The sequence below is a fragment of the Aethalodelphis obliquidens genome, unplaced genomic scaffold (genome assembly GCF_003676395.1).
Source record: "Aethalodelphis obliquidens isolate GAN/ISIS:26980383/991018 unplaced genomic scaffold, ASM367639v1 scaffold81, whole genome shotgun sequence".
Lineage (NCBI taxonomy): Eukaryota > Metazoa > Chordata > Mammalia > Artiodactyla > Delphinidae > Aethalodelphis > Aethalodelphis obliquidens.
Window position 1 is genome coordinate 3,984,564 of NW_020838025.1, and position 27,991 is coordinate 4,012,554.

Below are 27,991 nucleotides of genomic sequence, written 5' to 3' on the forward strand. Positions count from 1 at the left end.
TGCTTCTATGCTGAAGGGACAGACCAGGAGGGAGGAAAAAGCTGAAGACAGATAGGACACGTAGATAATTAATGGATTTAGGAAGGACCCTGTGAAGCAAAAAAGGGTCTGAGAGCTGAGAGCACAGGGAGGACGCCAAGCCTTGGACAGTAGAAAAAATTTTTTCATTAAGAATGGAGGGGGCTTCCCTGGTGGCGCAGTGGTTGAGAGTCCGCCTGCCGACGCAGGGGACACGGGTTTGTGCCCCGGTCCGGGAAGATCCCACATGCTGTGGAGCGGCTGGGCCCGTGAGCCATGGCCGCTGAGCCTGCGCGTCTGGAGCCTGTGCTCCGCAACGGGAGAGGCCACAGCAGTGAGAGGCCCACATACCACAAAAAAAAAAAAAAAAAAAAAAAAAGAATGGAGGTAAGGTTGGCCTGGACCAAAAAGAAGGGTGGCCCTGGGGTACTGAAAAGTTGAGGTAATTCCTCTGATAGCCTCTGTTTTCTCTGTGAAATGGAACAGTTCGGTTCGCTAGATATTTTCGAGCCTTTTGTAGGCCAGGCAGACAAGACTAAGGGAAATGGAGTGGGGATGTGACAGTTGCTTAAAAGCGGGGGGAGGTTTGGAATATCTGATGAGGGACAGAAGAGGGAAAGACTGGAAAAGGCTTTGCAGAAATGGGGGTGCCACAGATCAGAGGCTCAAGGAGAGTGGGAGTCCAGAGGCAAGACATACAGCCCAAGGAATAGAGCCTCCCCCCACCCCGGCCAAATGACAGCAGGAGAGTAAACTTCCTAAAGAAAGCATCCCTGTGACTGCGTTTTTACTCCCGGTCATTAACCTGTGACTTACTCAGCTCTGTTTCGTAATAGTAGACTGTAGTCATGAGGGTACCACAGCCTTCCTCTGTGCTGAGCAAGCTATGTGATATGGGTTCCCTTTCTCTCCTCTCCCTCCTGTGACGTGGCTGCCTTCTATTCTATTGGTAGAGTCAGTCCAATGACTAGTTTCTTCTAGCTCTGTTTCTGACTCGATATCTTGTCAGAAATCTCCACTTTCCAGACTTCACAGAGGGGAAATTGAGCTTTGAACCAGGAGTTTAACATGTATGTTACAGACTGTAACTCAACATCTTTAGGTTCCCTCGACCTTTACATATCTAGATAGCGTTCTCTTAGAAAGCATGCTGGCCCAAGTAATTCTTTTCCTGGGAATTCATCCAGAAAGGTTATTCCTGCTCACCACCCACCCTCATAATAAGAGAGAAAAAGGTATGTGCTTGATAACGTTCATGGAAGCATTAGCTATAATACCGAGATAATGGAAGGCTACCTAATGGACAATACTGCATCAGTTTGATGGAAAATTCATGTTGTTATCTAAATGGTAGTTATGAAGACAATCTGTATGACATGGGAAATGCTTATATTCTGAATAAAAAGAACAGAATGTGGCCTTAAAACTTCATTATGATTATAGTAATATACGAAATAAATATTAAGATGGACTAAAGGTTTGAAAGGAACAAAAATAAAGGAAAAGCTTTGCTTTTTATGTTGGTGAGACTGTGAGTGAAATTTGTATCTTAATTTCCATTTCACTGTTATAATGTTGTTCAATTATAAGATCCCTCCATAAACAGTTGGACCTTTGCTCAAACTAACAGAAATATGGAGAGAACAAGTCCATCTTCCCCCATCCTCCTGCCCTGCTAACAAAAAAGAGCTGTGTCATGTTCAAGTCTGAGATGGATTCTTTCACAAATCCCAAACTTTAAACCTTATTATTAAACAGCCATCAGTTTCCATCCAACATGTTGACAATCTCCCAAGTATGTCGGATTAAAATTTTTCTTTTAATAAAGAGATTTGAAATTCCACTCCAGTTGCCAGCCAGGTCTTTCAACTTCTTAAAAGGAAAAAAAACAAAAACAAAAACCCACACTGACTCCTATCATCCCTTTGGCAAACTATTCTATTTTATTTCCGCATTGTCCCAGATTCTCTCCAAAAACTCAATTCAGCTTCTATTACCACCAACCCCAGAAACAGCTTATATCAAGGTCACCAGTGACTGCCTGACTCAAAGGACAAATTCTGGTTCTCAACCAGAAACTCCCAACACACTTAAAACTGCCAACCCCCTTCTTCTTCTCCTTTGGCCCTGAGGTCGCTATCTGTATGGTCCTCTCCTCTCCTTCCTTCCCTCCTCACCGATGTGGCACTAACTCCTTTCCATCAGAATCACTGGTTTCCACCAAGAAACCCCAAATCTGCTAACCAGACTCCGTCCCTGCATCCTACTCCAAGGAAAACATATCCATCCAACATATCTGTGTCCAGAAGCTACATTATGCATTCTCCACAGCAGCAGGACCCCCTAAGAAGGTGAAAATTGATTCTTGGGGGCAAGAAAATATCCCTTACTCCTTAGAAAGTACGTATTATATGTGTATAAAGTACATATACAATACAATACAGAAACCAATATACAATATATCTGTGGTATTAAAATTTCATGAGTGGAGGGTGATTAGGAGGAATGTCTACAAAGACTCCTCGGGTAAGGAGCAACAGTGAAAACAAAAGGCTGAGAAATACTGTTTTGCCAGCATTTTTAGGTACTAAGAATACAGCAGTGGATAAACCAGACCAATGCACCTGTCCTCATGTTACAGGGGAAACAAAGAAACAAATAAGTAAAAATATGCCACTTATCAAACGGTGATATTTGCTATGGAGAAAAATAAAAACAACACAAGGTGCTGGGAATTCGGGGGTGGGGGGGTGACTGGGCAGGGGGTTGCAACTTTAAAAAAAGAAGGCCTCCCCAAGAAAGTGGCATCTAAGTAAATACACGGAGGTAAAGGAGCAAGCCATGAGTTATCTAGGGAAATAATACAGGCTGAGGGAACAGTATGTGCAAAGGCCCTGAGGTAGCAGTCTTCTTGGCTCGTTTGAAGTACAGTAAGGAGACTAGTGGCTGGAGCACACCAAGCAAGGAAGCAGGTAGCAGATGAAGGCAGAGGTCTGACAAGAAGTCCAATCATGTACTGCCTAGTAGGCCATTGTACTGACTTGGCTTATTCTCTGGGTGAGATTAGAATTTTCTAGAAGGGTTTGAGCAGGGGACTGAAATAACCCAATTCACTTTTAAAAGATTCCACTGGCTACTGGGTTGAGAGCAGATTGCAGGATGGAGGGGTGGAAACAGGGAGACCAGTTAGGAAGCCCTTGCAGTCCTCCAAGTGAGAGATGGTGGTGGCTTAGACCAGGTGGAGCAGTGAAGACAGGGAGATGTGGTCAGGCTCTGAAGATGGTGCCGGGAGGTTTTCCTGATGAAATGTGAGAGTTAGAGAAGAATCAAGGGTGAGGCCAAGGAAGAATCGGACTGCCAGCAACTGAAGGCTTTTGCTAAAGGAAGCAAGGGTGAGAAGAGGAGATTATGAGTTCAGTTTGGGACACATTGAGATGCCTATTCAATATCCCAGTCAAGATGTTCAATAGGTAATTGGACGACATGCAAGGGTGGAATTCAGGGAGAAGTCTGGGCTGGAAACATCTGCTTGAGAGTACTTCCAGTTAAAGCCAGGATACTGCATAGAGCACCAGGGGAGTACGGGAAGAGGACGAAGTGGTCAAGGAACTGAGTTGTCCCCTGGGTGGCTCAGGAGATGAGGTGAACCAACGAAGTAGTTCAAGATGGTAGCCAGGGAGGTAGCAAACCCAGGAGAGTGCAGTTTCTGCAAGCCAGGGGGAAGAAAGCGTTTCCAGGAGGAGGGAATGAGCCACTGTGTCAAACGTAGACTAGGTGAGATGAGGAGAAAGACGGACCATTGGGTTTGGCAGCTTGAAGCTCTTTGGTGCCCTGGGAAATGTAGCATTAGTGCAATGGGTTCAAGAGAGAAAGTGGACAGAGGAATGAGATGCTGAGAGTGTAGGCAACTCCCTGACAGCGTTTGCTGTAAGGGAAACTGAGAAAGAGGGTAATAGCTGGAGAAGGACTTAAGTGAGATTTTTTGTTTTAAGATGAGAAAATGATAGCATGCTTGTGTGATGATGGAACTGATCCAACAGACGGGGAAAACTGATGCTGTGGCAGAGAGAGGAGAGAATTCCTCAGCAGTGTCTTTGAGGAAGTGGGAAGGGTGGACTGTGGTGGAATTGGCCTTAGGGGCGCACCACAGCAGACCTCTACTAAACACCTACCATGCGCTAGGTTCTCCATACGCTGATGTCACTGAATCCTCACAGACGTGAGAGAAAGGTGGGATTAGTCTTATTTTTCAGATAAGGAAATCAAGATTTAGGGAGTTCAGAGAGTTCGAAAAGAAGCTGAAACATGAACTTCCTTTGTCAAATTTCAAATGACTGGGGCTTCCCTGGTGGCGCAGTGGTTGAGAGTCCGCCTGCCGATGCAGGCGATGCGGGTTCGTGCCCCGGTCCGGGAAGATCCCACATGCCGCGGAGCGGCTGGGCCCGTGAGCCATGGCCGCTGAGTCTGCGCGTCCGGAGCCTGTGCTCCACAACGGGAGAGGCCACAGCAGTGAGAGGCCCGCGTACCGCCAAAAAAAAAAGAAAAATTTCAAATGCCTGGTCATTGGCTGCCCATTGAACACTCTCATTTTACAGAGAGAAGAGAGACCAATTAACCTGCTCAGGGTCCCATAGTGGACCAGAACCTGGGCGCCTGACTCTTGGCCCAGTAATCCTTTTTTTCTCTCTCACTAAGCTCTTCCTTCCTCCATGCCACACGGTCACCTTTGCTGAGGCTATCACTCACGTCTGGAGGACCCTGCTCATTCTAGACCTTGTTCCTCCTGCTTTTTTTTGTTTTCAGTAAGGCTTATAGAGGTAAAACTACATACAATACACCTCACCCTTTTTAGGTGTACAGGTCTATGAATTTTGACTGATGCATAGAGGCATGTAAATACCACCACAATCGAGATATAGAACACTTCCGTTACCCCCCAAATATCCCTTGTGCCTCTTTGCGGTCAATATCCTTCCCTACCCTCCAACCCTGGGCAACCACTGATCTGTTTTCTGTCCTTATCATTTTGCTTTTTCTAGAACGTCACATATATGGAATCATACGCAGCCTTTTGAATTCACTTACTTTCAGTTAGCATAATGCATTTCAGTACACCCAACCTGCTGTATGCACCAACCGTCCGTTCCTTTGTATTACTAAGTAGTATTTTGTTTTATGGACAGGTCACAGCTTGTTTGTCCATTCACCAGTTGATGAATATTTAAGATGTGTTTCAGTTTTTAGCAAATATGAATAAAGCCACTGTAAACATTTACATACAGATTTGTGTGTAGACATATGTTTTTAATGCTATTAGGCAAATATCTAGGAGTGGGATTGCTGGGTCATATGTTAAGTCTATGGGCTTTTAAGTACTGAAACAACTGGATATTCATATGCAAAAAAAAATTTAACCTTGGCCATGTACAAAAAATAACTCAAAATGGATCACAGACTTAAAAGGTAAACCTAAAGCCAAAAAATGTCTAGAAGAAAAACATACAGGAAATTATTTGTGACCTTGCATTAGGGAAAGACTTCTTAGATTTGACCTCTAAACGTGACACATAAAAGAAAAAACTCATAAATTGGAATTCATAAAAATAAGGACTGCTCTTCAAAAGATACTGATAAGAGAATGAAAAGACAAGTCACAAACTCAGAGAAAATATTTGTGAATTACTTATCTGATAAAGGGCTTGTATCCAGCATGCATAAACAATTCTCAAAACTCAATAATAATAGTAATAAACAATTCAATAAAAAATGCACAGAAGGGCTTCCCTGGTGGCGCAGTGGTTGAGAGTCCGCCTGCCGATGCAGGGGACGCGGGTTCGTGCCCCGGTCCGGGGGGATCCCACATGCCGCGGAGCGGCTGGGCCCGTGAGCCATGGCCGCTGAGCCTGCGCGTCCGGAGACTGTGCTCCGCAACGGGAGAGGCCACAACAGTGAGAGGCCTGCGTACCGAAAAAAAAAAAAAATGCACAGAAGATGTGAATAGACACTTCAACAAAAAAGATATATGGAAGGCAAGTAAACTCACAAAAGGATGCTCAACATCATTAGTCATTTGGCAAATGCAAATTAAAGCTACAAGATAAAGTACACTTCTATTAAATGACTACAATTTTTAAAAACCTGACAAGTGCCAGTAAGAATGCAGAACACCTGGGACCCTCATACATTGCAGGGGGGAAGGTGAAATGGTACAGCCACTGTGGAAAATACTTGGCAGTCTCTTATAAAGTCACACATATAGGAGCTGGGGGTGGAGGACAGGTTGACTACAAAGGGGGAACAGGAAGCTTTGGGAAATGTGGAATAGTTCCATAACTTGATTGTGGTGGTGGTCACATGATCGTAAGCATTTGTCAAAACTCACAGAACTGTACGCTAAAAAGAGAATTCTTTTTACTGTGTTAATTTTACTTTGGTCTTAACAATAGGGGGAGAAAGTAAAAGCCAAGGCAGCAATGCCACTGTGTGACTTTACACAAATTACTCAACTTCTCTGCACTTTTTTTTTAACCTATACACTGAGGATAAAATAGTACTTTCCTTATATTGTTGTATGAATTAAGTGTGTTGATTTATGCAATATACCTAAAGCACATGGTACATAGCAAATGCCATATAATTAGTGGCTGTTATTTTTATTCGTATTATTATTACTCACATATTTCTCTTTGAGGAAGTCTGGTAATGAAATAATGAAGAGAAAAGAAGGGTAGTTAGGGGTTTGTGGTGGTTGAAGGATGAGGAGACCTAGACACACGGACTCATAGACAGAATGGAGGAAATCAGTGATAAGGGAATGAAAGAGAGAGAGAGTAACGCTGAACCCACAGACCAAGACTGTGCTGCTAACGTGGCATCGGCTGCCCGTTTTCATAAATAACTCCCTTTCCCTTGTCAACAGCTAATCAAGTAATTTCTCAAGGCCAGAAGCAACGCTGGATTAATGACAGTCCCTCCACAGATCAAAATGTTCAAATCCTTTTCCTGTGTTGTAATCCTACACCTCAAAGAATGGAAAGGACCGGACAAATCTACCTCCTAGATACACAATATCCAATATCATTAAAGTGACACCTCCCAATATTTATTTGAATGGTCTGCTCTCATCTTCTGCAAAGGAAAACTCATATTAGTGTTGGCTGGAAAATGGAGGGTTGTTATCAGAGTTCTGATTGGTCATTACAGACTCAGGGAATTTTCATCAAACAAAGAAACCTGATAAAATGTAAGCATAACATGCAGGGATTAGTGCACTCCTGGGTGACTTTGTCACAAGAGTAGGAATTTTAAGAGACTTCATAAGAATTAATATGCTCCACATGAAATTTATTTTAGCTTCTGGCTTTTCTTTCCAGGAGGCAAATCAGTGCAGTTTCTTCTGCCTTTGTTTCAATTCGGTAACAAACCTCAATTTTCAGAGGGGCTTCACCTAGCTGCCCCATCACACACAGAGGTGGCTACATTTTCTACAAGTGGGGAGATGGAAGGAAGCAAGGTTTTTTTTTTTTTTTTTTTTTTTTGTGGTACGCGGGCCTCTCACTGCTGTGGCCTCTCCCGTTGCAGAGCACAGGCTCCAGACGCGCAGGCTCAGCGGCCATGGCTCACGGGCCCGGCCGCTCCGCGGCATGTGGGATCCTCCTGGACCGGGGCACGAACCCGCGTCCCCTGCATCGGCAGGCGGACTCTCAACCACTGCGCCACCAGGGAAGCCCGGAAGCAAGGTTTTTGATAACTGCTATTCAAAACCAAGTCAACAGCTACCCAAGTGTAAGAATAACAGGTTGGATTGATTGAGCTGTCTCAGCAGTTGGAATCTCTGGAGGGCTGGTGATCATAGACCAGCTGCTTCGCTCTGCGCCCCCAGAGCACAGGGTAGCGTGGACCAGTAGAATCACTGACAGCCGAGGCTCAGCCCCTGTGAGCTTCCACACCCCGTGTGCCTCTGCGCCCTCTTCCAAACAAAGCAGAGGCATTTTCTTGTTTTATATTTATCCATCCATCCATCTATCCATCCATCCATCTATCCATCTATCCATCCATCTGATTTCTAATTGATAAGGACTTTTCAAAACACAATCACAACACCTTTAACATAACCAACAAAATCAATAATAGTTATGTAATATCATCTAAAACTCAGTCCATGTTCAATTTTCCTTGGTTATCTCAAAATGTCTTTCATAAAGTTTTGTTCAGATCCCAAATAATACCTACACGTTGCATTTGGTTAGTACCTCTCCTAAGTGTCTTTCAATCTAGAACAGTCGTGGGAATTTTTTGTCTTCATTTATCCTTTTGTTTTTTTAAAGTATTCATGTATTTATTGAATAGATAATGCTTGCAGAGTGGTAAAAAGTTTTTTTCCAAACTGTACTAAAAGGTACATAATGAAATATCCCTCAGTCTCCTCCCCCAGAAGCAGGTTACCAGTTTCATGTGTAATCCTCTAGAAATAGTCTCTACCTAGACAAGCATGCCTGTCCCCAGGCTGTAGCCTGGTAGATAAGAGTGCGGACATGAGTTCAAGTCTGTACTCTGCCACTTACTAAGTAAAAATCTTGGGCACATCGCCTCTGAGCCCCAGTTTTTTCCTCTGGTAAATAGAACTAATAATAGTACCTATCTCATGGCATTGCTGAGAGAATTAAATCAGATAAGTTAAGTACCTAAATAATTACTTGTTATTATATACATTCTCCTTTGGCTTTTACCCAAATGACAGAAGGAGGCATTTTTCTTTGTCTGATGTGTTTTTTTCATCTAACATCGCATTTTGATGATAATTCCATACCTGTTCTTAAAGATTTGCTTCATTGTTTGAAATCATTGACTTAATTCTACTGTATGGATGCCATACTGATAGACACGTAAGTTATTTCCAACCTTCTGTTTTTACCAAAAAAATGCTGCCATGAATACCCTTGTAATATTTTATTGGATTTATATGCAAAATATCCATAGGATAAACTCCTGGAAGTAAAATTGCTGAGCTAAAGGATATGTGCATTTTAATTCTTTATAGGTAGCGCCCAACTGCCCCAAAGGAAGCTGTACCAATTTACACTCCCAAGAAAAGTGCACAAGGATCTCCATTTCCCTACACCTTAGCTCACACAGGATATCACTAAACGTTTTAATCTTTGTAAATATGATTTGCGGAAAATGGTATCTCATAGATTTAGTGTGCATTTCTCTTATGGGAAGGTAAAAGAAATATAGCGCAAGTAAACCTCAGTAGTCAAATGACCGGCAGGGCACAAACAAATGACCTTGTCGGTACTCGTGGAGAGGATGTTCCCTAGCTGATAGCGCTAAGCATGTTTTATGCACGTCAGTAGGTAGTTAGTTATATCTAGCAGTGGTGAAGGGTTTGTTCTGAACCCTTCAACCGGGTTGCAACTCCTTCACCTGGTTGCTTTCTGACACGTGGTCAGGAGCACAGCGTTGTGGCCTTAGGACATGTATTTGCACAGCCGACCACTTCCTCCTTGAAACATTTTCTTCCCTTGGCTTCCTGCTGTCCAATCCATGGATTTGCTCCTAACTCACAAGCTCTCTTTCTCTCCTGGGCCCTTCTCTCCTCTAGCTACAGCTTCTCCACAGGTGATAGCCATTCCCTTGGCTTTAAATACGAGCTCCAGAACCAGGGTGAGGCCACAGAGGCACCTAGGTCATAAAAGTTAAGGAGACATTTACTCTTGGGCTTGTGCAAGGGCAGGCTTGGCCCCAGAGCGTGACTGTCTCCTTAAGTTTCCCTATTTGCTCTAGGTACCTTGCTTTCCTCACCCTAGTTTCACCTCCTTAAACACCTCCACCCTCTCCCTGGACCTGCAGACAAATCCTACTTGTCGTCTCTACTTGGATATCCGAAACACAGCTCAAACTTAAAATATCTAAAACAGAACTCTTGCATCACTTCCCCCTCCCCTGGCCAAACCTGCTCCTTCTACTTATCTGTCTCAATAGCATCACCATTTATTCAGTTACTCTAGTAGGAGTTATCCTCGATTTCTTTCTTTCAACAAGTTCTATCTTCCATCTCCACATCTGACAAGCTCTCACCACTTCTACTGCTACACCTTAGGCCAGGCCTCCATCTCTTATCACTGTAAATACCTGCCACCTCCCCACACCCCCCCCCCGTATCCCCCCTTCCCCCCCTGACCTCCCCCCCCCCCTCCCCCCCCCCCCCCCCCCCTCCCCCCTCTCCATCCCCTCCCCCTCCCCCTTCCCCCTCCCTTGTGTACTCATTACTCAGCAGGCAGAGCGATCTTTTCACATCCTGAAGTAGATTAGGTCACTCTCCTACTTAAAACCCTCTAGTGGGAAATAAGAGATACGGGAACATATGTGTATGTATGACTGATTCACTTCCTTATAAAGCAGAAACTAACACAACATTGTAAAGCAATTATACTCCAATAAAGATGTTAAAAAAAAAAACCTCTAGTGGCTTCCAAATGAATTCAGCCTAAAGGCAGACCACCCCCCCCACCCCCGCCACCACGGTCAACAGACCAGGATCTAGCAGGAACCGAGAATCTGATCCCAGCCTACAGAAACCCACTTCTTCCTCCACCTCATTCACCAGGAACCGCGGCCCACACCGGCACACCGCTGCCTCAGCTGCGTTCCCCTTCCCTGAAACGCTCTGCCCCAGACCTTTATACAGGCACTTCCTTCTCAACATTCAGGTGTCAGCTCAGGTGTCACCTTCCTGACCACCCCCATCCACTCATCCAGTCACTCAAAACCCCATCACCCTGTTTTCTTTCTCCACAGCATTATCACAATCTGAAAGTGTCTTGTTATCAGTGGGTAACAGCCGCTCAAAACTCAGGGGCTTGAAACAGAAATTTACCAGTTCAGCTGGGCAGCTCTTGATTGGGACTTTCCCTGTGGTCCTTAAACAGCAGCTGGGGTTGGAGTCCTCTGGAGGCTTTTCTGGGCTGGATGTCTAAGGTTCTTCCCTCCCTTGTCTGGTGACCCGGTGCTCCTCTGGGTGGCCTCCTTTTCCAGCAGAGAACTGGACTTCCTGCATGGCAGCTCAAGTCTCCAAGAGAAAAGAAGTGGAAATGGTTGGTCCTCTTATAAGCCAGGCCTGAAAGTGGCACAATGTATTTCTGCTGCCATATTCAAATGGTCAGAGCAGTCATAAGCCAGCCCAGGTTCAAGGGGACTGAGGAATAACTTCTACCTCTTAAAGCAGAAGTGACATGTTTGTAAAAGGAGGAAAGGAATTGATGGTGGCCTTCTTTGGCAATCAACTATCACATTCATTTGTTTACCTGTTATTTGTCTATCAACTCCCATTAGGTTATATATACTCCATGAGACAACAGGGACCTTGTCTATCTTATTTTATGGCTCTATTTCCAGCGCCTAGAACAATGTCTGGCACACAGTAGGTGCTCAATAAATAAAGTCTGGGAAACTAAAATGGACTAAACTAAACTTCTCCAGTTTGGTTTTTCCAGATTCACTGACGCTAAGCATGCTGACGACTCACCAGATAAGAGAAATCCTACATTTATAAAGTATTTCATCTCTTCTGCAAACAAGAAAAACTTGCCCTGAACGCAAAATCTAGAAATAGATTTGGCATGTTTTCTAAATGGAAAATATTTCTTGTATCACCAGAAATTATTTTCCCACAGCTTGTGCTACATCAAAATATTGAAGTTGACTGAAAATACCCCATTCTTTAATCTTGGTGTGGACAGGAAACAATTTTTGTTTTTGTATCAAAGGAAATATAGAAACCTCCTGACGTTTGAACTCCCCCAGTTCTGAAAATGTCATTACAAGTTAAGATAGACCTTTTTTTTTTAAAGACTAATGAGAAATGTCATTAAAAGTTTGGTCATCAAAATGTATAGATTTTGATTATAAAGCCAGCACTTGTTTATTTAAGTAATTACATATGAGCAAGGGCAAAAAAAAAAAAAATTCCCTCAAATCTTCCCCTTTGCTAGTTTTTACTGGTGAGTTCTATAAAATAATCCCATGTTTAAACCTTTTTGTAAATCCCTTGTAAATTAGTAAGTGAGAATGTATTCCTCTGAAGGATTTTAGTGATTTTTGAAGTTAAAAAAAAAGGATTTAATTTTTTAAAATTACACTTGCAGATGACCGCTGATGAAATTTCCTCTAATCTTTGTTTTATCTTCAGTTTTCCCAGATTTGCTCAAAGCCATCCCAGTGAGTATCCACGTCAATGTCATTCTTTTCTCCACGATCCTCATCGTTTTAACCCTGGTGGGGACGGCCTTCTTCATGTACAATGCTTTCGGCAAGCCCTTTGAAACCCTGCATGGTCCACTGGGGTTGTATCTCTTGAGCTTCATTTCCGGTGAGTACAGAATTCTATCTCTGAAGATAAATGCGCTTTTCAATGTGCAAAAGACAGAGCTACCCAAATGTAAAGTGACAGTACATACACGTGGATGTCCACGGTGGCACTATCTATGAGAGCAAAGAGTGGAGATAACTATACTTATCCAACAATAGGGAATTCAATAAATTCATTCTGTGATCTATTTGACTAGATGGCATTGAACTATATTTTTGAAGAAGATGAAATCAAAAGGACAAGTGCTTGTATCAAAAAGTTAAGTGAAAAAAGCCGTATATAAGATTTTATAAACATGAACCTAATTTGATTTTATAATAAATATAGAGAATATATACATATATTGTATATAGACTCTCCATATATATAGCCTCCATATAGATATACATAAATACACACACACACACACACATATATATATATATATATATATATATATATATATATATACACACACACGCACACATAGAGAGAGAGAGATAGAGAATGTATTCTGTTGGTAGTAGTTATCTCTGAGCAGTAAAATTATGGGTGATTTTCATTTTTTCTCATACTTTTTACTATTTCCAAACATTCAGTAATGTACATTTATTTATTCCTAATCAGAAGAATAAATAAAAGCCATGAAAAAAGAGTAAAGAGCCAGTGTTCCACCCACACATGAGTTGCCATATTCAGGCCTATAGGGTCTTTGTGTAGCCTAAGTAGGTGTATCTGGGCAAGGAGAAAACTCTAAACCCCAAAATTAGTTCATTAATAAACACGTCCTACTCAGTAACTAGGGCTGATGGGAAACAATATAAAACCCAGTCAGTGCCACAGGGTGCTTAGGATATATTTACAAGAAAGAGAAAGAGATGAGAAAGTCGAAAGTGTCTACATAGCTCACATGCACCATCCTTCAGTGGGAGGTCTCTGATTTCACCCCACTCCAAACTTGCAAACAAGACTTCCTGGGGCTATGCTTTGTCATAGCCCCAGGAAGCAAGTCATTGTATTAGTGATTTCATGGAGAGATGAGAGAGAATATAACTCACACCAGCAAACAGTGTATTGAAGATCCCTATCAGACTCTCTGCTTCTCTGCAGCTGCCCTTTGGCTGCCAGCCCCCAGGCCACCAGGCCCCTTCCCTCTCTTGACACCACTCCCTTCTCCCTGCACAATTCAACTCCAGCCACAAACTCTCAGAGCTCCCTCTCTATCAAACAAAGCCTTGTATTTAACGGGTGCTCCCTTGTCTTAGAAAGCAGTATATGAGCCTCTATTCATGATCACTTGAGCGCTTTGTTACTCAACCTGGGTTCTTGGGCTCCTTAATCAATAGAAATTGGTAAAATGCGGAATTCAGGCAAGGCTTTACTGGGACTCGTGCTGAAGCACAAGGGAGTAACACCAAGTAACAGGTGCCCTAGCTTGCTCGCTGAGGTGGGGGGAGCCGGTTCCTTAAATGGGGTGAGGGTGGGAGCAGATCGGTGGGTCAGGCTGGAGGGGTGACAGGTGGTCTGCTCACCCCCTCGGTGGTGCTGTGTGAAGGGATCCTGCGCAGTACCCCGCTTTTGTTCCCCGCAACTCAGAAGTGGCAGCTGCGCTCTGACCTTTTTGTATCTTATTGTTCATAATTTGCCCCACGTGCACATGCGTGCAGTGATTTTTAGTCCCTTGTAGTTTCTTTGTATTCTTTCGCTCGAGGAGACAAAGGGGCCCAGGTCTCAGCCTGTCTCAACCTCTTGGGGTCTTCCACCATCTACATCTTGCTATTCAAATTATTTACCCAACCAAAATAGTTCTCTCTCTAGCGGAGGTTCTGCTAATATTTTCTCCATATTTTTCACAAGCAAATAATACAGTTTCAATTGTGCAGAAATGATTACCCTATGACGGCAGTGTCTAAGTCCTTCTCATCTTTGGATCGCTAGGGAAAGTATCCAGCATGGGCCTCTGCACACAGTAAACGATTCAATACGTATTCACTGACTTGCGAAAGCAAGCCCAGAAGGAGATGTTAAGCCGGTCACTTAAACAGCACAGAATGCGAATGGGATGGAATTAGCAGAGTAGACCTGCAGAGGCGGTGGGACAAGATCCAAAGAGATGGAACAGAATAATGTAAAGGAAGGCCAAGAGCTTTGCAATCAGGGCAGAGGAGCTAGAACGCAAATACAGGGTGCACACAGACAGACAGAGGTAGCGGTTCAACCTCAAGGGAAGGTCAGGTTAGAAGTGGGTATTGGGATTACTTCACCCCACCCACGACAGCAAACCAAACTGGAGGATCTGGGTGGTGTGCCGTTTCAGTGAAGGCCCTTGAAGCAACCAGGGACCAACTAGACAACAGGATACACACTATTTTAACAGAGGGAATATAATGTTCAGGAGTGGTTCTTCAAGGGGAGTCCCCAGACCAGCAGCACCTGCATCACCTGGGATCTTGATAGAAAAGCAAATTCTCCAGCTTCACCCCAGACCGCCTGAATCAGAAACTCTCGAGTAGGGCCCAGCCATCTGTTTCACCAAGCCCTCCAGGTAATTCTGATGCAAGTTCAGGTTTGAGAACCAGGGCTATAGGGAGTTGATTAAATAGACGTTGGAGGACTGAAAAACAAGGAGACGCTGAGGTAACTCAGAGATGGCCATGTCACAAAGCAGTGGCCAGCCCTAGGGCTAGGGAACCCAGGGAAGCGTTTAGTGTTACCAGAACCCAGAGGCTTAAGGAGAGGCCGCGGGGCACTGGGTCTCAGACCTCTGAGGAGGTGGCACTGTCATGTGACAGCAGCAGGCAGCTCTGGCAATGTGGAAAGGGCTTGGGAACTCCTCAGCTGAGGCCCAGAGAAGTGCTACCTCATGGCAAGGCCAGCCAGACCTTCCTCCCCTGCCCTGGTATCCTCCCTGTTGGTAGGACTGGGGCAGGTGACAAGGCAGAACCAGAGTGGGGGGAGTCTGCACCCAGCATCACAAAGCACAGAAAAGAAGAGCTGGTTTGATGCCAAGACACCACCGCTTATTAAGTGGCACAGCCATCTCACACTCTGGCTTCTGGATGAAACTGAGAACAGCCCATTTGGAAGACAAATTATTTGACCGTTCTAACGGACGACCAAACTAACGGTATTTGAAAAGCAGGATGACTCAGAGAATGCAGACTTTAGTCCAAGTCCCAGATCTTATCTCGGCTTTTGGCCAAGTCTAGTGCAGAGAAAACCTGAGCACAGAAATATATGCGGGAACACAGGCCCTGGGCTCACACTGTACTGTATTTATCCTTGAACTTGTTGCAAAAGCAGGTGCTCAATAAAGGTCTGTGGACGAGGGAAGGAAGAGAGAGGGAGAAAGGAAAGAAGGAGCCAGCTCCAGATCTGCGTCTCACAGAGGATAAAGGCCTAGTGTTTCTAGATTATCTGTTTCTTTTAAAAATTCTTTTTTTTTTTTTTTTTTTTTTTGCGGTACGCGGGCCTCTCACTGTTGTGGCCTCTCCCGTTGCGGAGCACAGGCTCCGGACGCGCAGGCTCAGCGGCCATGGCTCACGGGCCCAGCCGCTCCGCGACATGTGGGATCTTCCCGGACCGGGGCACGAACCCGTGTCCCCGGCATCGGCAGGCGGACTCTCAACCACTGCGCCACCAGGGAAGCCCTAACTTTCTTATTTTTAAAATAAGAATTCTTATTTTTAAAAACCAGAATTTTCAACAATTTTTAAAAAACTGTGCCTGACAATGAAACATGTTTGAAGGTCAGATGGACTGACAGTTTGTGACCTCTAGAGGTAACAGGTCACTCTTCAATCATAGACTAACTACTTCATTCCCTTTGATCTACATATAGTCCCCATAAGCCCCTGGAGGCTTGGAAAAGTTTATCGAAAGTTGTAATATTCACAGAGACTCCAGCTTTAAACCCCACTCGTGGAAAGGTGGGGATTTCACGGCCCTTATCACAAACACTCGGAATGTGAGGCAATGAATCACACACTCAGAGGCCAGAGCCTGTATTGGGGGGGGGGTGTCCCTTAATGCCCGTGGGAGTCACACTTCACTAGAGACCTCCTTCCCCTGGGGCAGCTGTCTTCTGCTGAGCTTCCTCCCCCGTTTCTCTACCCCGGCGGCCTCCCTCATAGCCAGCAGAGAAAAACTCCTTCCTCCCTTTTCTTCTTCTCCTCCTACTCAGCCCTGGGTTCCCCAAGATGCCACCTTTCCTTGTGCTGATGTCACACCAGGGCTCTTTCTTCAGCTGTCTACCTCCCTGCTGGATGGGACCCCCAGGCTTGGCATCCTCCTTGGGGGGGAAGAGAAGGGAAAGGAGCTCTTCCGGCTTGTCTGGGACCTTGCATGCTGCCTAGAGTAACAATGCTGTGGGCATCTCCTTGAGTTCCCTGATGCACTGCAAGCCAGACCTCAGGGGGAGAAAAGGAAAAAGGGCGCCAACTTCTGGATGAGGTCAGCAACGGTTTGTCACCACAGCCTGCTTGTCCTTGCAGCCCAATATCCTGTGGCCCTCCTGGACCAGAAAAGTGCCTCTTCCACTTCTCACGGCCTTCAGTCTGGTTCACATTCCTCAGCCTTCTTCATGTAACTTTTCTTCCCACTATCATTGTTCCATGAAACCCACCCAAGTCAGTTAATTTGCTCTTTCTCATCTTGTCAATCATAACCCAGGCCTGAGAAGTCTTTCCCTGAGTTAGGATTTTAGTAATATCTTAAGGATCTCCCATGGTTCATTTTGGACAGTGATTCTCTTCCCGGACCACGCATTAGAATCACCAGAAGTAAGTTCCAAAAATACTGATGCTGGTCCCACATCACAAATTGGAGTCTCTGGGGGTGGAGCCTGGGCACTGGTCTTTTTTCTTTTTTTTTAAGGTTTCATAGGTAATAATTCTAATGTGTGACCAGTGTCAAGAACCACTGATACAGGTGCACTCATTTCATTTATTCAACAAACGCTGACTGAGTGCCACCACGTAGCAGCCATTATGAGAGGTACTGGTGTTACCACAACCCATCAGGCACACAGTCCTGCCTTCGTGGAGGCTAAAATCTAGTGGGAGAGTCAACAGAAGTTTACACAGGGAATTAAAGATCACAATAATGGTGATGAACAGGCTGTCATGATAGAGAATGAACGGAAGGGAAGATCGGGTCTTGATATGGCGGTCGGCAAAGGCTACTCCAGGTAGCTGAGTTCTAAAGATACAAAAGAGCTAAGGATCCTCAGAGAACTTCCCAAGGAGAGGAAAAAACACACATGAGGATGCTAGGGAAAGAGGCCAGCTTGTTGTAGGCACTGAAAGAAGGCCCATGTGGCTAGAGAACAGGCAGTGAGGGGAAAATGGCCAAAAAAAAAAAAATTGGATCAGTTGACATCAGTTAATGTCAGACCTCAAAAGCCACGGCAAGTCTTTCAGAATGGATTCTAATTGCAATGAGACACTTCTGAAAGTCCTTAAGAAGCTGTCTGATAGCTGATTTACCTTTTAATTTTTTATAAATTTATTTATTTATGGCTGCATTGGGTCTTCATTACTGCGCGTGGGCTTTCTCTAGTTGCGGCGAACTGGGTCTACTCTTCGTTGTGGTGCACGCGCTTCTCATTGCTGTGGCTTCTCTTGTTGTGGAGCACGGGCTCTAGGTGCGTGGGTTTCGATAGTTGTGGCACGTGGGCTCAGTAGTTGTGGCTCTCGGGCTCTAGAGCGCAAGCTCAGTAGTTATGGCACATGGGCTTCGTTGCTCCCTGGCATGTGGGATCTTCCTGGACCAGGGCTCGAACCCGTGTCCCCTGCATTGGCAGGCGGATTCTTAACCACTGCACCACCAGGGAAGTCCAACTGATTTCCCTTTTAAGAAATGTCTGGTGAAAGACTAGGCTGTTGCATTGGAGATGGAGAGAGATGAATGTATTCTAAGAGCATTTTGAAAGTAGATCCAAAATGTTTTGTAGGTAGCTTAAGCAATTAGTAGACAGTGGGGGCATTAACACAGCTGAATAAGACAGGGGAGGAACAGGCTTAGAGTTTAGGGCAAAAAAGAAGTGGGGAGAGGAGCTTAGCGTTAGAAATCAAGTGTTCCATTTAGGGCATGTCCAGTTTGAGATCCTATGAGATGTTCAAGAGGACATTTCAAGTAGACAGTCAGATATATGAGTCTGGAGCTCAGAGAAGAGGTCTAGACAAAAAACATAAATTTAAGAGTTGTCAGGATATAGATATCACTCAAAGCAATGAACATGGGTGAGATCATCTAGGAAGAGAATGTAGATAGAGAAAAATTGGCCTAGGACCAATCCCTGAATAACACCATCAGTTAATTTTGGGGTTGAGAAGAAAGAGGAGAAGGAGGCAGCAAAGGACACTGACTAGGTGTGTCTGGAGAGGATGAAGGAAAATCAGGAGACGTGGTGTCCCAGAGGCTACAAGAGGGGGATGTTTCAAGAGTACAGGCCAACAATAGAAAACAAATTTATGGTTACCAAAGGGGGAAGGGGGTGGGGAAGGGATAAATTAGGAGTCTGGGATTAGCAGATACTGACAACTAGATATAAAACAGATAAACAGGGCTTCCCTGGTGGGGCAGTGGTTGAGAGTCCGCCTGCCGATGCAGGGGACGCAGGTTTGTGCCCCGGTCCGGGAAGATCCCACATGCCGCAGAGCAGCTGGGCCCGTGAGCCGTGGCCGCTGAGCCTGTGCGTCCGGAGCCTGTGCTCCGCAACGGGAGAGGCTGCAAGATTGAGAGGCCCGCGTACCACAAAAACAAACAAACAAACAAACAGATAAACAGCAAGGCCTACTGTAGAGCACAGGGAACCATAGTCAGTATCCTGTAATAAACCATAATGGAAAAGAATATGAAAAAGAATATATATACATACATACATACATATATATATAAATAACTGAATCATTTTGCTGTACACCAGACACTAACACGACATTGTAAATCAACTCTACTCCAATTAAAAGTTAAAAAAAAAAAAGAGTACAGATCAACAATGAAGTATGGGAAAGGGAGGCCACCTGAGAGAGTCAATGAGAGGGAGGGAAGGGTGGCAGGGGAAGGCAGAATGGGGAAAACAGGGAGAAAAACACTTTCCTCAAGGTTTATAACACAGTAGGAGAGAGAGAGGCCCTCAAATTAAGGAGGTGGAGAAAGAGCAGGTGCCCAAATAGGAGGAGCTGAGTATAGCAGCAGCTAGACCCATAGTTTCACGCTGGAGCACTGATATATGCCTTTTACACATTCCATTCGAGAAGGTTCCCAATTGATGATAGAGAGTCTACCCCACATATGCATGTAAGAGAGCAGGTTACGTGGAAGACTTGCCATGGATCCTTAGTGGGACATCCTAGACAGTTCAGGGAATATTCCCTGAGGATGCTATGAAATGTATCGGTTCAGGCCTTTTAGAGGCGATGGAAACCACCGAAATGTGGACTTATTGCAAAGCGTATTTATTATGCCTTGTCTTACATGTAGCATCATGTTTGAGTTACATCAAGCAAGGCAAACAAAGAAAACAACGGCCTTTCTTTAAAAAGGGGATACTCCTAATGTGGACATAATTAATTACGACAATTACAGCCATGGCATGGAACATACATAAGCTCAGTCATACGTAAGACAAGAAGACAGGAAAATAAAGAGCAGCACAGGGATAGAAGGGTGCTTCACGTCATACATCAGTTTCAGTATTAATCACACCCTGGCCTCTGTAATAAGTCTAGGGCATATTATTCTGCAACTGTTGGTGAAAAACCATCTGCAACTTAGTTCCACTTCAGTCCTTATGGAGGAGCTGTTGTTCAGAGTCTGAGAAAGATCCAGGGACACCTGGGCATTAAAGCCACAGAGCCTGAGGAAGGATAGGATTGGTCGTAGGAAACGTCAGCAACAAAAAGACTAGTTTCTCAGCATAAACTTTGGAAGGAGGCCACAGAAGGAAGAGAAGTAATATTAGCCAGCCCGTGATGGTCAACGGACAAGGAATTTTGTTTTGAGATACAGGGCAGCATCTGAAGGGGCAGAACCGTAGTGACGGGATTGCATTCAGGTCATTCACGGCAAGGACGCGACAGAAGGACTGTTGAACTCACTTTGCACGGGGCCCGGCCGTGCATGATCTGGTGCAAGGAGACGCTCAATCTTGTCCTGTCACAACTGCAAAGAGACTCCTGTCCTGTTCAGAACACGCACAAGTGTCTCCCCTGTGTTTCATTTAGAGTCACAACCCAAGTCCTTGCTACAACCACCAAAGTAGCACTTGCTGTGCCCACCCTAGAAACCCGCACACATACCTCACCTCTTACTCCCCTCCGCCTGGTTCTCTTCTTCTCTCTGCTCAAATCCCCTGGTTCCCTTTGCACTCTCTGTTCCCTCAGCTTGAAATGCTCTTCCCCTCCAATATCTACCTTCTCACCCCCGACTTCTTCAAGAGGCACTAAAGTGTCATCTTCCCCAGGCCATCCCTCTTCCCTGCTTTATTTTATTCTCCTTAGTACACATCACACTCTGATAAACTACAGAATGGAATTACTTATGTTGTTATAGCCTCTCTCTCCACTCTCTCTACCACTGAGAGCTCCATGAAGATAGGGATTTTTGTCTGCTTCATTCAGTGCTGTATCCCCAGTGCCCAGAATAGTTCAGTCAGCATCCAATAAGTATTTGTTGGTAAATGAATAAAACAGAAGCAGCTCTACATATTTTCTAGTAACACATGACAATCTCCTTTTCTGAAAATCAGTTCAAATGAGAAAAAGATCTTTGCCTGAATCACTCTTCTCACTAACATGACATCTGTAAAACTTAAGTTAGATATGGGCTCTTCAACTCTCCATTACAGAAGACATTATATCACAGAAGAAGGGGAAAAGCTGAACCCAGCTGGTGTAATAACTTCCTCCTCACCTGCTCTTTGGAAATACATGACCAAATTGCTCTTCATTATGACCTCAAAATCTACTCTTAGATATTAGCTTGCTTTACTAGTCTAGATGGTAGCCATTGGTCTATAAAGCAGTTTGGAACTGCAGCAGCTTCCATTTGGGGAAGAAATCATTGCTGGAGATCTCACCAATGATAACTGACTTTCTAGTGAGATTACATAATTTCACAGAAAATTAGCACTTACACCTGAAGTGGCCTTTTCAACCCCATGTATCGTCTCTCAAGACTCCTTAAAGAAGGAAATCTTCAACTTATCATTCTGTGGAGGAAATGGAATGCCTCTAACAGTTGTCATTGTAGGGGAGAAAAAGTTTTCACTCTTCCCTTCCAGGTTCTTTGGCTGCCTCGTAATTAAATTGACATAAGACAGGTTAACAGGAGAAGAACAAATTTCATTTCATACGTACAGGAGCTCATAAAATAAGAGACTCAAAGAACTGACCCAAGCAGGCCGCGTTTATACCTTTCAGACAAAGAAACAATAAATTTGTGAAAAACTGACCAAAGTAGTTTGGGCTTGGGGTAGTAAATTAGTGAAGAAGTAGCAAGGTTTGTTTATACAGCCATCTCAGCCCTGAATTCCCTATCTCTAGTGTTAAGGATGCCTTCTACCCTCCAGGTGCAGGGAGGGTACGCTTCATATGGGAAATTTATTTCCTGATTTCAGGGAGACAGAGGAAGGTCAGAGTGTCCTTCTTGCACTAGTTGTTTCTTAAGTAACTTTAATTCAAAATAATCAATCTGTTGAAGTGGTATATTTGGGAGGGGCAAATCTTGCTTCCACTCATCAGCTCTAAGAGAGTTTAAAGATGACATGTTAGCTTTCTGGAAATCTTGGCCATTACTTTAAATGGAATAGAAATTCTAATTTACTATTTCCCAGATGCAATCTTAGTGATAATAGGAGAAAGTTTCAGAGGTGTTTTTCACCTTTGAGAACACATGTCTACTGAAACCCATGGTACCCTAGACTCCCATGGACCCTGGCAGGATCTCTGCACCCATAAAGTATAGTCACTCTCAGGGGTCACCGAGGGATAAAGAAGCAGCTTTCTTGTTGGCTGTGAGCTTCATTCCCTATATTGTAAGGGACTGGAGGGGAGAGGTGACCGATTCTGTAGTCTCAGCTGCCAGAGGAGAGCCCTGAGTGTGTAGTGTCTAGTACATGACACATGTTTGTTAATTGATAATTCATGGTGTGACAGCCCTATAACTCAGCTCTCCTATTCAGTCAGAAATTAACTCAGTAATCAAAGTCATTAAAAGGAGAAGGGAAAAAAAAAAAACAAAAAACACTACGGTACCAGCCAGATGGTGGGGAAATCAAACACATGAAAGGAAAATGGCTCGTCTTTGAGTAAGACACCCGGCAGCAAAACCTCGTATGCCTGGTTATATTCCAAATTCTAGCTTGAGCAAGGCTTGTCAGGTTTCCCTAAATTTGGTGTAAACTTTAACCTTTCTTATGAGCTGCAGCAGTGTTGGTCAGATAGACAGACAAGGGGGAAATCTGTCCAAATGGCCCCAGCTGAGTTTGGGCTCTTGGGGGACATGGGTAACTGGGAGGAAGCATGCAGGCTTGATCCTCCTAACCCTTGGGCAAGAGCACGAATGAAAGCCCACATACCACGTGTCTCATCGTTTAAAAGTTATAAGCTAATAGACTATTCAGTGAAACATGTTTATCCTTCCCCCTTGACACACGTCTCTCTAGGACCTGGACCTGGAGGCCAGATTCAGATGTAGACTTCTTGAGGCCTGGGAATTCTGCAGCTGATGTGGTGATGAGAGGAGGGCCGAGCCCTGTCTATTCGTCTCTCTTCCCGTGGCTGGTTCCATCCACGCCGTAAAGGGCCTCGAGCATAAGTGTGTGGACACTCCACCGCGTATCCGAGCTCTGACCGTGCCCCCCAAACAGCTGTTCCTTGGCCACCCTCAGGCCTACAGCAGAAGCCACAAAATCCACCCCTGTGTAAATGGACCCAGGGAAGATGCTCGTGCCAGCCCAGGAAGTGTGCTCAGGGCTGTTTGTGGAGGAAATTCCTGGGTCCCAGGGGTACCATCTGGCACGGGGTCAGGGACTCCAGATGGCCCCATCCCACTGACATCAAGCATTTCTCACCCCATGGGGAGGGGTGTCAACAGGAGAGAGAGCAGGACCCTCTAAATGTGGGACCCATAGCAGGAGCCCACTTGCTGGAAGCGAAGGGCCAGACCGGAAAACGTGCTGAGCCCTGTTCCCACCACCACTCACATCCCTTACACACCTCTCTTCATGTCCCCAGCGGCCAGGCCACAAACAGAAACTCTTTCTGGGTATCTTTTTTTTTTTTTTTTGCGGTACGCGGGCCTCTCACTGTTGTGGCCTCTCCCGCTGCAGAGCACAGGCTCTGGACGCACAGGCTCAGTGGCCATGGCTCACGGGCCCAGCCACTCCGCGGCATGTGGGATCTTCCCGGACCGGGGCACGAACCCGTGTCCCCTGCATCGGCAGGCGGACTCTCAACCACTGCGCCACCAGGGAAGCCCCTTCTTGGGTATCTTTTGGTCCATAATCCATAAATAGGTATTGGTGGTCCCACATTTCATTTAGAGCCAGGGACAGAGAGAGGCAAAAATATCCTAAATTCACACTGAGTCATTTCCCTCCGCATGTCCTAGCGTCACTGAGGGGTTGGCAGAGACTCAGGCTGGGTTTCCATGCTATGACTCTGAAATGACCCAGTTGACCTCACGGACAACCCCAGACTCCAAGAGCAGAATCTCAGACCGTCCTCTTAACAACTATATCGTGTTTGGGGAGCTTGCATGCTTGAAGTATTAGCTCCAGTGAAGGGCTATGGGTCTTAGATACCCAAGCAACTTTTACTTTAAGAATTTGAAATGCAGTCTCAGTGTGATGCTTTCTCCTTAACAAAGCAGTACCTTTAAAATATTTAACAACTTGAAAAAGAAAACCGAGCTTGAATTTTCCTTTCAAGCACCAGGGAAATACAGTGTTTCGCTTCTGTCTGAAATTCACCATCTCCTCACACAAAGAGGTTCTCATGGTAAAAGCAATGGCATTTTCTCCACAATTTTCAAATAAAAGATAAAGAGAAAACAGCATCTCAGCCTTTTTGTTGGATCTAACAATAAAGGAATAATACAGTATTGCCAGGGGAGAGCTCTGGTTTTAAGCTCAGAATACAAAAATAGGCTGACAATTTTTACAAAGGAATATTCTCCAAGGCTGGTGGGAAGTGACGTTTCAAGAAAATTATATCACTTAATTACTTGGGGATGTATGATGGTGGCGGGAGCCGGTCCCAGGTGAAATTCTCACAGAAGAAATAGAATTTCACCTTTCCTCCTCACCCCCAAACCAACCCCACCCCCATCTTACCAACCCAAACCCAGCCTTTGGAAAAGGAATGGGAACATCATTTGCATGGTAGCACCTCATGTCTGGAGCGTTCTCCCCACACGGCCCAACCTCCCTTTGCTAACTTTTCCTACAACTACTTCCAAAGGACCTTCTAGGATGCTGCCCACCTACTCAGTAATAACTACCTGCACCTCCCTTACTATGACACCCACTGCAATTGGTTTACAACTGTTTTATCTGAGTTCCCTGCCCGATTATACTCTCTGTTACAGCAGAAACCATCTGCATTTTCTTTAACGTTGAAATCTCCACCACTATTCCCATGCTTGGCCCGTAATAAGTCTCATGGAATAAATGAATGAGTGAATTAATGAATGGGAACTTAAGCCACTATGTTGCTGCTCCCAGGGCATTTGAATGAACTGTAATTGAAGGCAAAAGCACTTACCCCTCCTCAAGGAGTCATAAACCTAATGGGAGAGCATGTGGAGGAACGAGGCGCTATAGTATCAGTACGTTCTCTGGCGTGGCCTATCTGATGGATTCAGGGGTTTTTTTGGCGTGTGGTGGAACGAAGACTTGCAAGATGAAAAAATACATAAAAACCAGAGGAACAGCTACCAGTTAGTGAGCACTTCTATGTGCCAATTCTAATACGAAATGTTAATCTTGAATCATCTTTATTGTCCACATTTTATAGACAAGGAAGTGGAGGCTTGGAGGTTAAAATTGACGACTTTCACATAGCTACTGGCGGAATCAGGGTTTGAACCCAAATTGGTTTGACCAAAGTCTGAAAACCATCTCAGCAAGTTTCCTGTTAACTAGCACCCCACTGTGATGGCCTAGGATGCAGATGTAGCTGTGGGAGCCCTGGGAGCCCCAGCTCTCCTCAATGCCCCTGACTCTGCCCCTCTTGCCACCTGCTTCTGCCCCCGTGCCATCCACCCATCTGGGGGGCTCTCATTCTCCATCATCACAGGAGAGGGACTATTAGAGTTTCCAGGCACCACTCAATATGACGTGCTCCTGTCCTGCAGAGATCTCATCCAGGCCACAGCCACACCACTTAAGATTAGAGTAGGTTACCAATGAGTGATAAATAAGGGGAAAATAATAATAATAATAGGGCTTCCCTGGTGGCGCAGTGGTTAAGAATCCGCTTGCCAATGCAGGGGACACGGGTTCGAGCCCTGGCCGGGAAGATCCCACATGCCGCGGAGCAACTCAGCCCGTGCGCCACAACTACTGAGCCTGAGGTCTAGAGCCCACAAGCCACAACTACTGAGCCCACGTGCCACAACTACTGAAGCCCGCACACCTGGACCCTGTGCTCCGCAACAAGAGAAGCCACCGCAATGAGAAGCCCACGCACCACAACGAAGAGTAGCCCCCGCTCGCCCAACTAGAGGAAGCCCACGCGCAGCAACGAAGACCCAACACAGCCGAAAATAAATAAATTAATTAAATAATAATGGGTTAAAAAAATACATGTTTATTATTCTCTCACACAAAAATCTAGAGGTTAAAGTCCACTGAAGACACTGGTGGCTCCCGATGTCTGATATCCAAAATTCCTCCCTTCCTGTTTTTCCATAATACATGTCTTCCATTTCTAAGGCCACCTTGTCCAAAACGTCTGCTGGTGCTCCAGCCATTGCATCCATATTTCAGCTACAGGAAGGAGGACAGGGGAAAGAGAGTGCAGGCCCCTAATACTGCACACTTCAAGGAAACTTTCTGGCCCCTACATCCCAGCCCCCCTCAACCAATGTAGCCCTCATTCAAGTCAGCCACACGCCCAGGTAAAAATCCTGAGTTCTATTACAAACAAGGAGAACAGATACTCTCCGCCTTGACACCTTATCCATGGCTGCCTTTGCTCAGGTACGCATCTGGGCAGCTGTGGCCAGGTGGGAGCCCGAGGAGGGGGAGAAGCCATGTAAGCCTTCTGAAGGAAACCCTCGGCCCTTTCACAAGGGGGCTGGATGACTGCCCTTTATTCTGCATGACCTGTGAAGTTTTGAAGCCACACCATAGCAGTGGCTGCTTTATAGCCTGATCCCACCACTGTGCTTTTAAGGTGCCCAGCAATTCAGCCTTCTCCTCACGCAAAGTGGAACGTCTCCCAGTCTCTGTAAGATCGGCTTGATTCTACCCACACCACCCCCGAAAGTCTTCTCACGCAGAACCATAACCCGGGCGCTACCAGCCATTGGTTGGAGAACCAGGCTCGGGATTAAAAATTTGAAATATATTTTTGCAGAAGAATGCAGATGAGGATAACGGGAAAAGGCTTTCTTTAGCTTGCACACAAACCGTCTTTCCTGTCCCTTACAATCAGGAAATATTTGTCCCAACATGCTGTTTGTTCTTTCTCTTGCAGGCTCCTGCGGCTGTCTTGTCATGATACTGTTTGCCTCTGAAGTGAAAATCCACCGCCTCTCAGAAAAAATTGCAAATTACAAAGAAGGGACTTATGCCTACAAAACACAAAGTGAAAAATACACCACATCGTTCTGGGTGGTTTTCATTTGCTTTTTTGTTCACTTTTTGAATGGGCTTCTAATACGATTTGCTGGATTTCAGTTCCCTTTTGCAAAATCTAAAGACACAGAGACAACTAACGTAGCTGCAGATCTAATGTACTGAAGGGCAAACATGGTTAATTTTGTCCAACCTTTTAGATGCACAAATTAAAGTACCAAACCCTCTGTGATAATGTTTACAAACTACGTACTAAGGATACAGGCCAGGAAGTAAGGGGAGCAGAAAGAAGGCTCTGGAAGGTTGTTTAACCTGGTGGGAAATTGCTTCGCCCGGGTAGTCAAGACAGTTGACTAGAATGGACAAATTGTTACTCCGTATCCACACCAGAGTGCAAAATGCCTGCTCCATCAGGTAGGAATTGGAAGGCATGGGGAATATATTTTAATACAAACAAATACTATTTCTGATATATCTACACATTTGTTGCCACAGGTACCAGAAAATAGAGCTGGAATCATTTTCCTAAAATGATAGTGCATTAAATGAGCATTGATAAAGTGTATCAATGCACTTTTTAAAAGTCATTTAAAGCACACTCTTACTATCCATGCCTATTGGTCAAAATGTATAAACTTCTAAGAGGAAAAAAGAAGAAACACAGTACTTTCAACAGACGTAATTGCTGGGACCACTGAGAAATCGTGAAAAATGATTCTTCCTAATAAACTTGATGCAAAATGACTCATTGGGGCTGTTGCTTCTAAGTTTTTAGTGTTTTCAAGCACTAATTCCCAATTATGAAATTATATTAC

At 44.9% G+C, this 27,991-nt stretch overlaps 1 protein-coding gene across 2 annotated transcripts in view; it reads left to right on the plus strand.

The window, feature by feature from the left end:
• Positions 1-27,352, plus strand: part of CLRN1 (clarin 1) — a 38,909-nt gene extending 11,557 nt beyond the window's left edge. Inside the window, exons 2-5 of one of the 2 annotated variants that reach the window (XM_027092836.1) lie at positions 12,209-12,388; positions 13,478-13,502; positions 14,540-14,553; positions 27,076-27,341. In XM_027092836.1, the coding sequence (XP_026948637.1) occupies positions 12,209-12,388; positions 13,478-13,502; positions 14,540-14,553; positions 27,076-27,341 (485 nt within the window). Of the gene's footprint in view, positions 1-12,208; positions 12,389-13,477; positions 13,503-14,539; positions 14,554-27,075 lie in introns of both variants that reach the window. The other variant, XM_027092837.1, reaches the window with a different exon arrangement.
• The last annotated feature ends 639 nt before the right edge of the window (positions 27,353-27,991 follow it).